This window comes from Jaculus jaculus, chromosome 3, assembly GCF_020740685.1.
Source record: "Jaculus jaculus isolate mJacJac1 chromosome 3, mJacJac1.mat.Y.cur, whole genome shotgun sequence".
Lineage (NCBI taxonomy): Eukaryota > Metazoa > Chordata > Mammalia > Rodentia > Dipodidae > Jaculus > Jaculus jaculus.
The window spans coordinates 113774383-113791883 of NC_059104.1; the positions used below are offsets into that span (position 1 = coordinate 113774383).

At 36.4% G+C, this 17501-nt stretch overlaps 1 protein-coding gene across 4 annotated transcripts in view; it reads right to left on the reverse strand.

The window, feature by feature from the left end:
• Positions 1 to 17501, reverse strand: part of Dync2h1 (dynein cytoplasmic 2 heavy chain 1) — a 277230-nt gene that overhangs the window by 106063 nt on the left and 153666 nt on the right. For 3 of the 4 annotated variants that reach the window (XM_045144805.1, XM_004661895.3, XM_004661894.3), the window contains 8 exons: positions 16270 to 16320; positions 15429 to 15506; positions 13268 to 13399; positions 12125 to 12197; positions 9416 to 9576; positions 8023 to 8148; positions 6215 to 6325; positions 4056 to 4211 (listed from right to left, as the gene is read on the reverse strand). In XM_045144805.1, coding sequence (XP_045000740.1) covers positions 4056 to 4211; positions 6215 to 6325; positions 8023 to 8148; positions 9416 to 9576; positions 12125 to 12197; positions 13268 to 13399; positions 15429 to 15506; positions 16270 to 16320 — 888 coding nt within the window. Of the gene's footprint in view, positions 1 to 4055; positions 4219 to 6214; positions 6326 to 8022; positions 8149 to 9415; positions 9577 to 12124; positions 12198 to 13267; positions 13400 to 15428; positions 15507 to 16269; positions 16321 to 17501 lie in introns of all 4 variants that reach the window. The other variant, XR_006636108.1, reaches the window with a different exon arrangement.

Here is a 17501-nt window from a genome sequence, read left to right on the forward strand (position 1 = left end):
GTAGAGATAGCCAAGCAGTTAAGTGCAGTCTCTGTGCAGTCTCTGAGGGCATAAGGGGCCCTAAACTGCTGCAGTTCAAATCTCTAGATCCCATGTTAACATCTGGGCATGCCCACACGTCTGTAACCTTAGTGCTGTGGAGGATGGATATAGAAGAATCACTGGCGCTTCAGAATCAGTAAGAGACTCTGAACAAGATAAAACTGGCAGGTGAGTCATGAGGGGGACAACTGCTATTTTTCTCCATGCATGACAGAAAAGCACCTCGGGCACCTTAGACCAGTGCACTGGGCACCACATCAGCACATATACATGCATACATCAAACACACCACATTTGCACCATCCATATACCATCACACCACACATTCAATGCAGGTGCAAAAACAAATTTTCAGCAAAACGAATCTACTATCTTCATGAGCATTAAATTAATTTTCTAATTACAGTTTGATTATCCTTTAAGTATGTAATAATATAGAACAAGCTAATGTAATTTTTATTCTACTTACTGTAACATACTAAGACATTCCTATAATTTTAGGTGTCAGAACTATAAATTTTTTTCTGTGAACATGAAAAAAATATAGCCAAGACAAAAGCACATCATGATTTTCTATGTATTCATTTGTACTGTGGACACAAAGTATTCATGTAACTGATACTTATCACTCATATGCACAAACATCACAAAGTTCAATATTCTGTAGAATAACATGAAATAAAAAAGAAATTTCTATGAGGATTCCACTATCACTAATTTTATAGTGAAGTAAGTTTAAAATAAAATGTCTTAAACTAGGACAAATAAAATCCAGGAGTGTATCAGTATTCATTAATTACTCAAAATGATTCTTAAAGGTTTATTAGAGGCAAGACTGCAGGCATATAAGAATCAGCATTCACTATGGGCAAGACTGTGAACATGTAAGAATAAATGCAAACACAAGTAATTTCTGTTCTCAGGCTGCCTACAGGCAAATGTAGAGAGGAGGTGGACACTCACTCAGATCCAGAAGGGAAAGAAGTACACTTCTACACATAAGAACAGGGCAAGGCCCAGTCTAAGAAATGAGAAATTCACTCTGATGGAAGATATAGAAATGTGAAAATAAATAAATTCAAAAGATTTGGGGAAGAAATTAGGTTTTCATGATAGATTTATAGAAGGTGAAGATCCCAAGAGGAGTGCTGTTAAGAGTGATTGCTACACAGGCTGCATTCCAAGGATATGGTTCACTGACAAGTGCAGCACTAAGAGAATATGAGGTTGGGAAGAATATCCTCCACTCAATAAATAAACTTTAAAATGTTTAATGTTGCAAGCAAACTTTCTACAAACTCAAAATCTTGAATACATTTTTATATCATTCTATTGGTCCTTACTGGAGAGGGTACGATGAAGACTGACCTTAAAAGGAAATATTTTTAAAGCTATAAAATATCTTGAAGATGAATACTCTGAAATCTCCAAATTAAAATACTATTACAATTAATATTATCTAACATATAGTCTCTAGCAACTAAGCAATATTCTACATTTTATTTTTCTTCAAACTTTTTGATTTTTATGAAAATGAAAGTGCCATTTTCAATTATTTTGACTTGAAAAACATACAGCTATGTTGTCCTCTAGTAAAAGCAAGTTAATATTTATGAATTAACTATGCACAACATGATATAAATAATCCACTAGGAATTAGTCAATATGAATGACATTTCCAGATTTACATTATAACTTTTCGTAATAGCAAGGGTTGAAAAGAATAGATAAGTCCATCTAATATATAACAGGTAAAATATGTACACCAATATAATATAACAGAAATATTTTTAAATTAGATGTTAAATCTATAATTATTATCCAAAATACAGTATTTTAAAAGCAAATCACAGAACTTTGTAATTTTCAATCACTTGAGTTCCAAATGTAAGTGTGAATGTAAATTCATAAAATCTTTTCTATTTATACACTATTTTTTAAGTACAGCCAATAAACAGAAGTGTTTGCTCTTAGAAAAGAAATGAACTGACAGGCAGAAACTTCTTATTACAAAAGTTTATAGGTTTCCATTTTATGTCACATACATGTATTGATACAAAATGAAATTTAATTTTAAATATAATTTTTATAAATTTATATCACTATCACTACTCATCTGTTGGTCTAGATTAATTGCTTTATTTGGCCAAACACTAATGACAGAGAAGAGAGGTTCAAGGCTTTAGAAGAATACAGACATTTCAGAACTCAGTATCTTTTTAAGATGTGATTTCTGGAGCAATTATCATTGAGATACAGCTCCTTTCTGAGCAAAATTAAATAAGTGCACATTCCCACAGGCACAGTTTACAAATTATACAAGGCAATACACTATTAATATTTACTATTTCATCTGATAAAATATTTATTGAAAAGCAATGTGCTATTCATGGTGCTCAGTACTTCCTAGCACACCCTATATATTTTTATATTTTTATTTATTTATTTTTGAGAAAGTCAGAAAGAGAGAAGGAGGTGAACAGAGACAGAGCAAGTATGGGTGTGCGCAAGGGCCTCCTGCCACTGCAAATGAACTCCAGACACATGTGCCACTTCACGAATCTGGCCTTACATGGGCACTGGGGAATCAAACCTGAGCCTTCAGGTTTTACAAGCAAGTGGCTTTCAACTGCTGAGCCATTTTTTAGTTCCTGACACACACGACATTTTAAAATATCTACAGCAATGGAAAATATAAGCATGATTCCATTCTAAAGTTAGAGAAACTAGAGTATACTAGAGTTAAAATAGTTTCCCAAGATAACACGACTAGGAAATTCTAATCAGGACTCAAACAAACCTTAGTGTGTCTAATATCCAGAACCTATATCCTCATAGTTCTGGGCTGCAACTGAGTAGAAAAAGCCCACAGGAGGAGAAGGAGGGAGATAAGGATTGACATTTAAGATAGTGTCCCAGAAGAAAGGGGCAGAATGGCAAAAGGGGGAAGATGTTAAGGGCTGAGACAGGCATTGGGAACGGAGCATTAGCATCAGCTATAGCTGCCTGGCAATAGAAAGATGTCACTCACTGTGGTGACAGTAGACAGCTGGAGTCTGTGGTAAATAGCCTTGATGGAATCAAAGCCTCCAAGAAACCCAGCGTGACTGAAAGTGGAGGACCTAAGATGAGGAGCTCAGAAAGGCTGAGAAAATAAGACCTTTTTTCTCCTCTCAACCTCATTAAGAAAGCTGTGTAATTTTCTCCCAAATATAATAGAAAACCATTTGGTGAGTCTTGAGAAAAAAAACAATGGAGTAATCAAATGTGCAGAAAGACAACTCTGGCTGTTAAATGAAAAACAAAGGGGAAAATGAGGGCGGAAAGGGGGAGTTACCATAGGATATTGCTTATAATCATCGAAGTTGTCAATAAATAGATAAATAAAGAGAAAAATAGGAACAGCAGTTCAGAGGGTAGCTCCAAAAGCAGTCCAGCTGAGAGACAATGAGGCTGGAAGTGGTGAAGGGCATGCACACAAGACTACTACTACTGAAGAAGAACAGTAATCGACAGTGCAGTAAAAGGAAAATCCTACAGGAGGACAGGACTGGAGAGTTGCAAGTTAAAGAACATCTTTAGCATCACAGTACTTAGAAGCAAGCTTGGGATACCTGACTCCAAGTTCAAGTAAATAAATAAAGAAAAAGATCCTAGGATTACATCTTAAGAATGCAGGTGGAAGCTTTCTGCTAAGGAAGAAATACCAGTATACTAAAGGCAGAACACATGTGAAGTCTGAAATGTGTATGGGTGCACACTGTAAAGGGGACATCCCACAGTCAACACAGTTCTGAAAAGTCACACACAAATGTTCTTAATGTTTTCATGCAAGAAGATGTGAAGTAACCATATGCATTATAGACAGATTAGCAGCAAAGACTGAACTAGAAACAAAGTTATGATCAATAAGCCAAATTTATGACATAATTCTACCCATTTAAAATACTCAGTTATAAAAATATTCTAACAAAATTTAAAGCTTAGGCTATATTTAAGACACACTTAATTACCTGTGGAATATAGTTTCTTCTTTCTTGACAGGCAGCATGAAACCATGCAAAACTGAAGAGAGCATGGGCTCGTTGAATATTATCCTTTTTGCTAATTTGCTCAGGAGTCCAAGACTCATAAGTACGCATTAAATTCTTCTTTAAACCTGGAGGGGACTAAAACCTAGAAATTAGCAGATTTTCCCAATGTATAAAATATTACACATAAAATGAATCTCTATTCAACACATTTGAAATCATATTTCATAAATCATAATGAAGAAAGTTTTTCACCAAAGTTTACAAATACAAAACTAGCTTTAAGCTCTTTATGTCAAATTACCAATTTAATCAATTACAAATCACAATATTTATTCAAAAAAAAATCTATTTCCCCAATAATATTCAGTAAATTGAACATGATCATTGATGATTTTCTATTTATTTACTGAAGCAAAATCACTACCTGTGATACTGATGTGACAGTGATTGTTTCAGGGCAAGTATCTGCATTTAACATACCAGCTATCCTTCTCTAATGGTTCTTTAAATTCCTATCCCAACTTCAATATACAACATAACAATTTAATTTTCCTTGCATAGTAGTATGTCAGATTTTAAGTGTTTGATCAATAATACTGCTAGACAACAAAGCACAAATACAAACCCAGGAAATGAAGCTCTATAGTGATCTAGTACTAAGTCAAAAAATGCTCATCCAAAATGCAAATTAAAACCACATTATGAATTATCTTGCCCTAGTCAGACAGAATGGCAATTAGTAAGAAAAAAAATGGCAAAGATTTAGGAAGTAAACTGATGGTGGGAATATGAACTAGTCTAGCCATATAGAATTCAGTATGGAGGCTCCTTAAAAAAAAAAAAAAAAAAGAAAAGAAAAGAAAAGAAAAAACGAACTAGAAACAAATTCAACATTTGGCCCAGTTATGTATCACTCCTGGATATTTATCTGAAGGATTCCAAATAAATATAGCATAAAACACCTTCACATTAATTATTTTTTAAATTATTTATTTATTTATTTGCAAGGTATGGTGGCAAAATTATGGAAATTCATAACTCCATACAATTATAAATAACAAAAATAAATACAACTATAAAAAATAACAAAAACCAAAACAGTTTTGTACCAGAATTATAAGTTCAAAATTATCTCAAACCAAAATTTGTAGAATACTAACTTTGGTAGTAATACAAATAAGTATAAAATATAACTAAATTAAGTCAGAAAGAATAAAAGAAAACTAAAACCTAAACAAAGCAGAAAGAAGAAAAACATATAGGAGGAACAGTAGGGAATTCAATGACTAGAAAACATTATACAGTCATTGGAGACCTAAAAGTCCATTAATGAAGAATGAATTAAACAAAGAATTGTACAATACATACAATGGAAATTTTCAGCCTCAAAAAAAAATGAAAGTCTAAGACTTCTATGAACCTTGAGGACATTATGTTAAGTGAAGTAAGTCATTCACAAAAGACAATACTGAACAATTCACCTAAGCAAGTTACTCAATGTAGTGCAACCCTTAAACAGAGGATTAAGATAGTCGTTGCTAGGGTGGGGAGGGGAATAAGAAATGGTGAACTCCTTTTGAATGAATACAGGGTCTATGTTTTATAAGATGAAAATGTTTGAGAGAACTATTGTACAAGATACATGTTAATACTATTTAGTTAATAGTTAATACTATTATTCTGTATGTTTTAAAATGGCTAAGAGGAAGCTGGAGAGATGGCGTAGCAGTTAAAGGCCCTTGCTTGCAAATCCTGAAACTCCAGGTTCAAGTCCCCAGTGGGACATACATCTGGAGTTCATTTGTAGTGGCAAGAGACCATGGCATGCCCTTTTTATCTCTAGCTTTCTCTCTGTCTGCCTGTCTCTCTCTCAAATAAATAAATAAAATCATTTAATACAGTTTTTTATTATAATAAAACAAAAAGCCATAAATGATATGAAATAAAAAGTGAAAAAAGCATAAACTTTTTACATCATCTTATGCTGTTGTTTACATGTCTTATGTCTCACCTAAGCCTAAAAACAAAGTTTTTGTTAGGTTTTGATGAATAGCTTTTTTGAAAACAAAATTTTAGGAGGCATGCACAGAGATTACTGCTCTCAAACAACAAGGGGTGTGAGTTGTAAATCTCCTTACCTCGTATGTTATCTTCAAACTTGATTGGAGTAAGATAGGAGTGAAGTTGGGGTGAACTTCCGCAGTGAGCCACAAACGGAAGGTATTTTTAGGCTGAAGAGTATTCAATTCCTTGTTCACAAAACAATAACAATGTATTTCAACATACATTCCTCATTTATTGATCTACCAACCTGTTATTGTACCATCATTAAGCAAGGAAAGTAATAGTACCTATTACACAGCATCATGGAAAACAGGTCAAGCCATGCCTGGTATTAGTGAATACAAAGTAGCTAGCTGGCATTCCATGCCTAAGCTACTAGCCATCTTCATGCCTTCCGGTTCCCACTGATTCTATCCATACTTCCATAGTCATATAATGCTATCAATGCCCTCCTGCCCACCTTTACTACTACATTATGTCTGATCAAACCTTCACCAGCCAGTTCATCTGCCCATGCCACTGATGCCATACACATCTGTCACTTATCATTTGCTCTGTGTTAGATGTCTATTTTTACTTTGCATATTCCTTCTTCCCATTATTAGCCCCTCATCTGTCAAAAATATAATTTAGTTAGATAGCTTCCCTAGAATTCACTACTGCAATGACCACCAGCCGCTTTGTTTAATCTCTTCTATAGTGGGCATCAGGTCACATTCTAGAAACAAGTACAAAATCTGTATGTAAACAGCCCCACAGTAAATACTGACTTTGTTTTCTATACTCAGAAGTGTTTGTAGATTGAATGAATGAATGAACAGAGACATAATTGACAGGGTAGAGCTTGATATCTTTAATCCATGCTCTGGATAGGCTAAGGCAGGACGATCTCCTCAAGTTTAAGGTCACCTTGGCTATACTGTGAGTTCTAAGGGTCAGTCTGGGCTAAAGTGAGAACCTGTCTCACAACCAAAAACAAACAAAGAGAACAAAACAAAAAACAAAAGAAAAAAGATTACCTCTACAGTGAAGACAAAAACAATTTAATCTCTGCCTGAAACTAATGTACGATTAATATATAAAATGTGGAGTTAATATGACAAAAATGTAGTGTACTGGCTTTAAAATTACAAATGATAAAATATATTTATATATTATAATTATAAAGACTGAACATCCCAACCCATAGCACTGTGGGGACATCTCCCTTTGTGCTGCTAGCATTAGGTCAGTGAGCCCTTTATCTGCACTTAGCTACATTCCACTCTGCTTTCAAGGAACATCTTTTTTTGTAGTCAGATCTCCCAAAACCAGATTATCTTTCTTAAAATGAGTACCAGACTGAAATTCCAGTTTGTATTAACAACTTTCTAGCCACTTGTTCTGTCCTAAGGTTATTTTCCTTCTGGGCCACATGGGTTTATATTTTAGCTTCCTACAAAGTTCTGCAGTTCCCTCTGATTCCCCACTTCGTTCAGATAACAAAACGTGAGCATACAGTAGTGTATAAATAGATCTTCTTCAATATATCAATGTATATACTTTTGTTCTGGAAATAGTCTATAAGTTTCCCTGTTAAACTTAATAATTTCCTGGCATGCTTAGTAGTCCCCTAAAAGACAGATTGTTACAGACTTCCTACAACAAGATCAGTTTTGTTTGGCACTAATGTACTTATTTTTTTTTAATTGCTGAGTTTAAAGGTGTGTTTTATCAAATACTGACTATTCTAAAACTGCATTTGCTTTTTGAATATTACATTTGAATACTGACATTCCTTGGAAATTACAGAATGTGTTCTTATAATGTAGGCATTTGAATACCAGTGCTCCTTGGAGATTGCAGAATGGTAAACATACTTGTCCATTTTATCTCAATCTACCTTTTCCAGGACTGGAAGCCAAGATACCACGAGATGTAAGTTCTTCAAACAGAGCCAGTCTCCATTGCGGGCACATTCTCTTAGCATTTGAATTGCTAAATCAGCTTGACCTTGACCCATAGCAACCTAAAAAACACACAAAAATTTAACAACAAAAAAGTCTGCTAGAATGCTATAATGGAAGAGATTTAACTGGCTTTAATATTAGGGTTTTAAGAATAGCCAAACAAATACCATGAAGTAATCATGTTCTTCCCCAAGAACATGAAATAGTTGTTTGCATGCATCATCTAGTCTTCTTGCCAGAGTCATTGCTCACAGACACAACCTGTACAAAGGACTACTGGCTTTAAGCATGTTAATGATACATGCCTACTGTCCTAATAACCATGCTCATCTGCCACACCAAGGAATACAGAACCCAGTCAGAAAGACACCAGAAGAGTGATACTCCTGCCCTGCTACTCTGCATTTTTCTGTTCAGATTGCTCCTTAGGAAATTCTTACTGTGGAAGTTTTAGTTGCTATGAAATATTTGGACTTTTAAATCACTAATTGTTGTCTTATGAAAGAAATTTACTCACTTTCCAAAAATGGAAAGTAAGCCATTTTCATTTTCAAGCTTGAATGCAAGTTGACTTGTACATAAGGAGACAGTATGAACATCGAAAACCTCTACCTCAGGAAAAAGCAGTTTCATACTAGATAAATTTTACTCAGAATATTTATGCATTTCTTTCATATTAGGTCAAGAAGTTGTGAGTAAACATTACTGTAAGTTATTACAAAAGCATTCAAATAAAAAATTTCAAGTTATTCTCACAATTTAAACAAACAGCTGGGTGTGGTGGCACATGCCTTTAATCCCAACACTGGGGAGGCAGAAGTAGGAGGATCAGCATGACTTTGATGCCACCCTGAGACTACATAGTGAATTCCAGGTCAGCCTGAGCTAGAGTGAGATCTTGCCTAAAACAGCCAAAAAGGAAAAACAAATTAAGCAAACATATTAAGAACCTGTTATTCTCTACTAAGTTAGCACAAATGTATACTTCCAAGCTATCTTAGACATCTGCAAGCCAGAAGATTCACTAATCTAAAATTAACATCTCCTCCTCTCTGACCTCTACAACCATCTTCTCAATTCATACTTTCACTCTGATTCACTTGCCTCCCTTTGTTAAAAGACATGATCATATTGGGCCCACCTGGATAATTATATCTGCAAATTTGTGTCATGTACAGACTGTAGAGGTTAGGACATGGACACTTCTCAAGGCATTGTTTGGCTGACCATCCACAAAATAATGTCGGCCTCCCTACGTAGCATCTAACACTAATGGAGAAGGAACAGAAATAGCAAGAATAAAACCAGCAGAGGGTTTGCACTTACCTGGTGATAACACTCTCCGCTTCTCTCAGCATTGGCAAGCTCCTGAAGTTCCTGAGAAGGATCAGCTCCCGGGGAAATGATTATCAAAATGGGTTCAATTTCCAGTGTCTCTTTGTATAGCCTTTTGAGGTTTAGAGGAGGAGGGGACAGCTCTTTCAGTCCTAAAATATATATCACAGAAACTGAAGTACAAAATGTAATTATACATTATAAAAACAACTATTGCAATAAATACATGATCCATGATACAGACTACCTGAGTAAATTATAATCTCACATATATGATTTTTTTTCACTCTAACCATCATCCATGTTCTACTAATAAGTATTTACTAAATGTTTCAAAAGACAGGCACTTTTAAAAAATGCTTTTCAGTTATGATCTCTTGCAATCATTACATTTCTAAGAAGTAGGTATCCTGGTTACCACGTTTAATAGCTGAAGAAATATTCAAACATTGGAGGCTCCAGATTCCAGATCATCAAAGTACACCTTTCCATTATCATGATACAGGTAAAGAGTTATTTCTTGTGTACATCAAGTAGAATGTCAGTGTGGAGATAGAAATGCATGTCAGTTACTATTGGTTAGTTAAGTGACACCATACAAATCATGGAAATATACTATGTCTCCTGTAAGGGGTGGCTTGTGTATGAAGGAGCTGACTAAATAGTGGCCCATTTGACTTCTGGGTCTATACTTCTGGTGTGCTAGAAATCAACATGCTCTGTCCCACATGACAGTGGAATGATCACATCATGTAACTCGGGGTTTAGTCACTGATCACTTTTGTTAGTATCTGTATAAAAGAGCACCTTATACATTGTTTGAGGGCAAAGTCTATAATAAAAGTATACTACTTTCACTGCTACTCCTGGAACCTTCATGCAATTTTCAATCTCACCTCCTTGGCCCTCTCTTGCTGAGGAGCCAGGACCTCATGCCTGAGTTTCCACAATCATAAAAGAGCTATAATAAGGTCAGGTACTCTGTAGGCAAAATAATCTATGATAATTATAACAGATTCTATTTATCATTATAAAAATTAGTTTATTTACCTGCTACCTAAATCATATTACAACCTTGACAAATAAAATGTGTTTCATATGTAAGAAAACTAATACTGGAGGAAGCTGGACTTCATTTTGCCAAAGGGCACCCAGATGCTGGCTGCCAACCATATGCAAGCCCAGCTCATCTGTGCTTTTGTTTAGTGCTATTTAAATTAAATATAATTTGTTAATCGACTTCCGGCCAAGATGGCGACCGCCTAGCTGCACTACAAATACCGGGGAAAGAAAGGCAAGAAATTAAGGGTTATCAGGGTCTTCTTGCCAGTGGGAGGGCACAGAGTGGGGAAAAGACAAGGAATCATGGATCCCCTCTCAGGTGAGTAGTCAGCCCCCATTGCACACCCGCCAGCCTGCTGCGCTGTGCTCTGATCGCACACCCGCGGGGACCTCCAACGCTGCGCTCCGTTCACACACCCATGGGGACCTCCGCCGTTGTGCTCTGATTGCGCGTGCTGGCCCGCCACGCTGTGCTCGGTTCGTACACCCGCACCAACACTGTGATCAGGCGACCACCAGACCCCCGCGCCCACCCCGCTGCTGTGCTCCTATCGGCCAGCCTCCGCTGTGCCCTGATCCCATGCCCACAGCAGCTGCCTCTGCACTACAATTGCACGTGCAGTGGGCCCAGTCACACAGCAAGGGACACACAAGCCCACACTGAGTCACTAGCGCCAGCTCAGGTGCCATCACCTACCTGTCCGTCACCGCCCATCCCCCACTCCCCTGTGGTGGGAGAGCGCAAACTGTTTGCAGGACAGTGTTCCCAGACAGAGTTCGGGCAGGCTCAGGGCTTACTACCTCAGTCCCCTTCCAAGCTCTAAGGCTGGGTGACAATTCAGGCAACTTGGCACCCCTGTCAGGCAGTAGATAGGTGGCTTTGGCAAGAGACAGCAAAAACCCAGGCTGCGTGGCAACTGCCCCAGGCTACCTTGGATTCTCATTGAGCTAGAGCCCAGGCTGAACCACCCACCAACCTGCCCATACACTGTCATGGCTAGACCACAGCGCAAAAGAAATAACATGAAAAATAAAATGAAAGAAAATCCAGAAAGATCACACAGTCCAACAAGGATTACATCTAACCAAAACATAGAGAATGATTTTTAATTTTTTTTTATTAGGTGGATGTGCATGATATATATGTGGGAGGTACCTCATAGTGCATGTGTGGAGATCAGAAGACAATGTTGGGTTGTTTATGACTAATTTCCATCTTCTTTTTGTGACAGGATCTCTGTTATTTTTCTTACCATGTAATGTATGTCAGTCTAGCTGGCCCACACGCTTCCAGAGTCTGGCTTGGCCTCCAAGTGATATAAACAAGTTGGGATCACAGACAGATATACCACATTGGAAATGGGTACCCTCTCAAGATTGATTTTTAAAACCTCAATATTTTTATTAAACATTGAGTGTCAATCAGTTCCTCATTAAATTTAATTCAATATTACATATATGAATGGACATATGACTAACACAGAGAACTACTTTTTGAAACAACACAGGGATTACAGATAAACAAAATGAATAATAAAAGACCATAAAACATTTTTAAACTAAAGTCAGCATAAAATAAAATGTAAGCTATTAAAACAAGGTCAGGTGTGTGCTGCAGCTATTGAGCACTACACTTACCCAAAGTCTTACATGCAAAAAGAGCCATGGCACTCTGCAGTCTGTCTGGTCTTAGAGCCTGGACCACAAGAACCTTAAAAGAAAGTGAAAACTTTGTCAATATTTCTCTCAACACCTTAAACTAAGCAATAGTTAAAGATAACTAAGTGACTGATAGCATGTAGAAAGCACCACTGCTGCCCAGCACTTGTTGTGCTTCAGACTGCTACAGCAGGTAGAAGCCAGGACTTCTGAATATTTAAAAAAAATTCCTCAAAGCTATTATCTAATATCAACATGAGGTTAGATGACTTCAAAATCTAATAAAGGGCTACATGGTATGTGAAGAAGGTACTATACACCTATAGCATTTCGAGCGACAGCAGATGGAAGACTAGGAACAATGCCTAAAATCTGCAACCACTATGCCTATGCTGAGCCATGTGTACCTGTGATATTCCTTGGATGTTAACACCTTAACTTCTAAATGTTTTGGTATTTTCTTTTTTTTTTAAAGGACATTTAGTATAACAAAATTTACTGCACAAGAAACAAAAAGAAATTAAATCCCCCTACTAATACCCCACAGAAGAGATAAATAGAAGGATCGGTTCCTAAAGCATCAATTTCTGGGGAGCTCTCTCACTTATATAAGCCTTTTGTCCAACCTAAATCTAGAGGGGGACCTAACAATAGAGCTCAAAATTCTGTTTTGAAATAGAACTCAAAAATAAAAAAATAAAAATTTTTTACTCACTTTACATATAACTTTGGAAATTTTTTTAAAACTCTACATAATTTGTAGCTTAGTTGCTTCCTAAAGATTTTTTTTCTAATTGCAAGATCATACTTAAATCACAGGCAAGGTGGGAAGAACAAGAGCTTGAGCTACATAGGGAGACACCCTCCTCAGAAGGTTTGCCAGGACTGTCTGTGTAAGGTGGCAAAAGCAGAGAGACATATGCCAATGAAAGTTACATAACACAATGAGTAGAGCTTTCCTTTAAAGAACTTCTGAGTGACAAGAGAAGCATTACAGAATTTTCCTTTAAATGACAAATGAATGACAACAGAAACATTACAGAGTGATTTCTTTTCTTTCTTTCTTTCTTTCTTTCTTTCTTTCTTTCTTTTATTTTGCATTTGGATAATTTTAGATTTTACCTGCTGAAATAAGGAAACCTTTTTTATAAGAATAGAAGGAAACTCCTGTTCACACATTGAGTGATGATAATAAGTACGCCACAGAGCTCCATCTTCAAAGCAGAGGGTCTGATAAAGACTGGGGAGAGAAATCTAAAAGTAAAAATATATCGTGAGCTACAAGTAAATAAGTGCACATGAATATTAACAAAAACCCAAATTAAAAATAAAAACTGATGATTAATAGATATCCATTACTTGTTTTCTACTTACTGTTGGCTTGTCTCATCATTTACTGTTCAGAAATAGCATGGAAAACTCATCTAATGCTAAAGCCAATATTAAATAAAACATTTGTGCATCAATCAATACTCCTAACTTAAGAATCTTTTCTCTACATAAAGCATCTGTACCTAGTTAACTCCACCTTGTGGAGGGAAAAATACTGCAATTAAAACTAAGCAAAATTTTAGAAACTATCATTGAGTTCTTTTTAAAATTTTGAATATACATCCAATTTCAATCTAAGTACTCTATTTGAAAATACTTCAGTCAGGCTTTCTTAAATTTCAAACTTAAATACATCTTTTTTGGCATGAAACTTGCTACGTACTTACAACAAGAATTCCTACCATCTGTCATCAAACTTTTCTGTCTTTGTTCATCTTACCAACATTGAACAAGATTCACACCTTCTCACCCACTGGGAATTTTCCATCTTCTTCTTTGACTAGGCCTTCCCACTGGCCCATGTTAGCTTCTGAATTGTGCCCAGTGCTATACTAAACTCTCTTTTCCCCAGCTATAATAAAGTTTTAAATTGGTTTCAGTTAAGAACAACAAATCTTTAAGAAATTATGTTTTTTGAAATGAGAATTTTTTTTTTTTTCCCTGAGATAGAATCTCACTCTAGCCAAGGCTAACATGGAATTCATTCTGTAGCCCAGCCTGACCTTGAACTCACTGTTACCTTCCTAGCTCAGGCTCTTGAGGGCGGGGAGTATAGTGAAATGCAATGATTTATGCTTTTATTTGTAATCAAACTGCCTATTTGTCTTTTTGTCTGTCACTTTGCTACCTCATAAATTTCTACTCATCATTTGGTACCATTTCTCGAAGATCTTCCCAAACATATGCAAAGTTACAGCTAAAACTAGACTTCACAGATGGACCTAGAGAGATTGTTATCAGGTGGATTTAGTTAGGTAAAGCAAAGGACTGTCACTGGTACTATGCTGAGTCACAGTAATCATGGAACAAATGGTTAATGAGGATATGCGTGCATGATATAAAGTAGAATCTGGGCTGGAGAGATGGCTTAGCGGTTAAGCGCTTGCCTGTGAAGCCTAAGGACCCCAGTTCGAGGCTCAGTTCCCCAGGTCCCACGTTAGCCAGATGCACAAGGGGACGCACGCGTCTGGAGTACGTTTGCAGAGGCTGGAAGCCCTGGCGCGCCCATTCTCTCTCTCTCCCTCTATCTGTCTTTCTTTCTGTGTCTGTCACTCTCAAATAAATAAATATATATATAAATTTTAATAAAGTAGAATCTGCTTATTTTATTCAACAAATTTTATGAAAGAGGCAAGTACAAAAGTCATAAGAAACCCCAAACTACCAAGTAAGGAGTTCAGTTTCAAGTACTGCCTCTACATCCTACATGACCATAAGCATAGTTTCAATATCTGCTAACTGAAGACAAGAGCAGTAGCAACTTCCTAATGCTGCAGAGAAGATTTAATGAGACGTCCATTTTTAAATGTTGTTTAATGCCTTGAAGATAGCAAGCCACCAATAACTGCTAGCCATGTTCATCATTTGGACCATGAGCTACAATACAGTACACCATTGAACATACGGAGTTGTAATGATAAGCAGAACGCAGGGGAGAAAGGAAACATAGATTCTAGGAAAAGTATATTTATCTTACATTACCTCCAAAAGAAACTTGGCCTGAGCAATTACCAAATAAATGAGGAGCAAAGAAGAGAAAGGCAGGAGGAGAGGGAGAGGTAGAGGCAGGGAGAGAAAGAGATAACACAATAATTCCTTGACATCTTTATCTAAAAGACTTCATGTTCTATTCACAGAAATAACGCTGGGCATAAATAAGCTACACATAAAAATGATGCCAACAGAAATAAAACCTATAGAAAATTAAAATCCCTCAAAGCAGAAGGCACACCTTCAATGTTGCCACTGCCCAGCTTCTTTCCTGATCGATCCACGATGGAAGTTGATCACGTATTCTTTGTTGAGAGTCCTTTAATAAAAGCAATTAGTTTCCTTAATATACTTGGTAAAATTCAGAATTTTAAAAAATAACAATTGATAAGCACACTATTTTGAAAAAAAGTGTTTATCTTATATACTACTACTTTATGTTTAACAAGTCACCATGGTAAAATGCTCTGTGACATAAAATAAGACAATTATGGAGAAAGTTCTGTGTGACATAACATAGACCCACTTAGACAAATGTGGGATGCATTTGTTATGCGTGAATCTTGAGAAAAATTAAATGTTGTAAGAAGGTGTAATAAAGCCATACTATTTACTTACAAGTTATATCACACATGACCTATCTTGTGTTATATTCTAAGATCACTGAGTTGAAGAATATTATCCATGTTTTAATTAAATAGAAAATTAAAACAGAAAAACTGTGGGCTTGAATAAAGTTTTAGAAGTTTTTAAAAGTAATATTTAAACTTAACATATGTAAGAAATTTTTCTAGTTATAATACAAGGTTTAGTTTTCATAAGGTTACAGCAATTTTCTTGGAAAATACATATTCTTGGAAGAATGAACTACATAAATATTTTAGTTATTATTCTCAAAAGAATAGACATTTTCAAGGTCAAAAATATATTTAAGCCATTTTCCAGTAGCAGAGGCCAGGACATACTCTTCTAATAAAAGGATAATTTCATTAATAATTTTAAACTCTTCTGTAACAAATTGTATTCCATGTAGCCAAAGCTAGTACCAGTTTCCCTAGGAGTAAGATAATATTTTCACTTACCGCTTTTCGCAACATGTCTCCAACTACCACACCTGTAAATGTATCCCATTCCTAGTGGACAAAAAAATAAGACACAGAAAATATAGACAACAAAATAATTTGAATTTTTCTATGAAATGAGTTATAATGCAGCTTTCTAAGATTATTTGGGAGAAAACTACTTTCACATCACACCTTCCCACTTTTTCAAGTATATTATCATTATGTAACAGTATATATATGCCAAGTATGGTGTTTTGATTCAAGTGTCCCTCATAAACGTACATGTTCTGAATGTTTGATCCTCAGCTGATGCCAATTTTGTTTCTCACTGGAGGAGGTGTGTTGTTGAGGGCAGGGTTATGGGTATTATAGCCAGCTTTTCCTTGCCAGTGTTGAGTATATGCTTTGTGGTGGTTTGATTCAGGCGTCTCCCATAAATTTATGGGTTCTGAATGCTAGGGCCCCAGCTTGTGACAATCTGGGAACTGAAGCCTCTTGGAGGTGGTATATTATTAGGGGTAGGCTTACAAGTGTTATAGCCAGATTCCCCTTGCCAATGTTTGGCACATTCTGCTGCTGCTGTTGCCTGCCTGATGTTGGCCAGGTGGTAGTGTCTGCCCTCTGCTCTTGCCATTGTTTCCCCAGCCACCATGGAGCTTCCCCTCAAGTCTGTAAACTAAAATAAACCCTTTCCTGTCATAAACTTCTACTGGTCTAGTGTTTTCTACCAGCATTGAGAAGCTGACTACAACAGTAAAATTAATACCAGAAGAGTGGGGCTGATACTGCTGGAACCCTGTGTGGCTTTGGTCAACTGGAACTGAACTGAGGAAGGAATGTAGAATAATTTGAGGACAGCTTAATGGACCATTTTGATGAGAGTTAAAAGACATGAATGCCTCAAGAATTATGGACTATTAAATTTAGCTTCTAAGGGTGACAAAGAACTTTGTTAGAACTGGTCTAGAAGCAATTGTTTAAAAGGATTGCTGCATTCTGCCTGCCTGTGTCCTGAGAACTTATAAAAGGTTCACTGCATAGAAATGAACTGGTATAAGCAATGGAATAGAAAAAACAGGACATCTTTGAGCTGAACCTGCTGTCTGTTCAGCTACAATTGCTTGAGAAATTACAACCAGTGAGATTGGGCCACATAATCAGACTGGCACAACAGGAAGAATGTAGACTGTTTTAAGGGGCCAGAATGTTGAAGGAATGACCTGTTCTTCACAGTCTGCTTTATTCCCCCA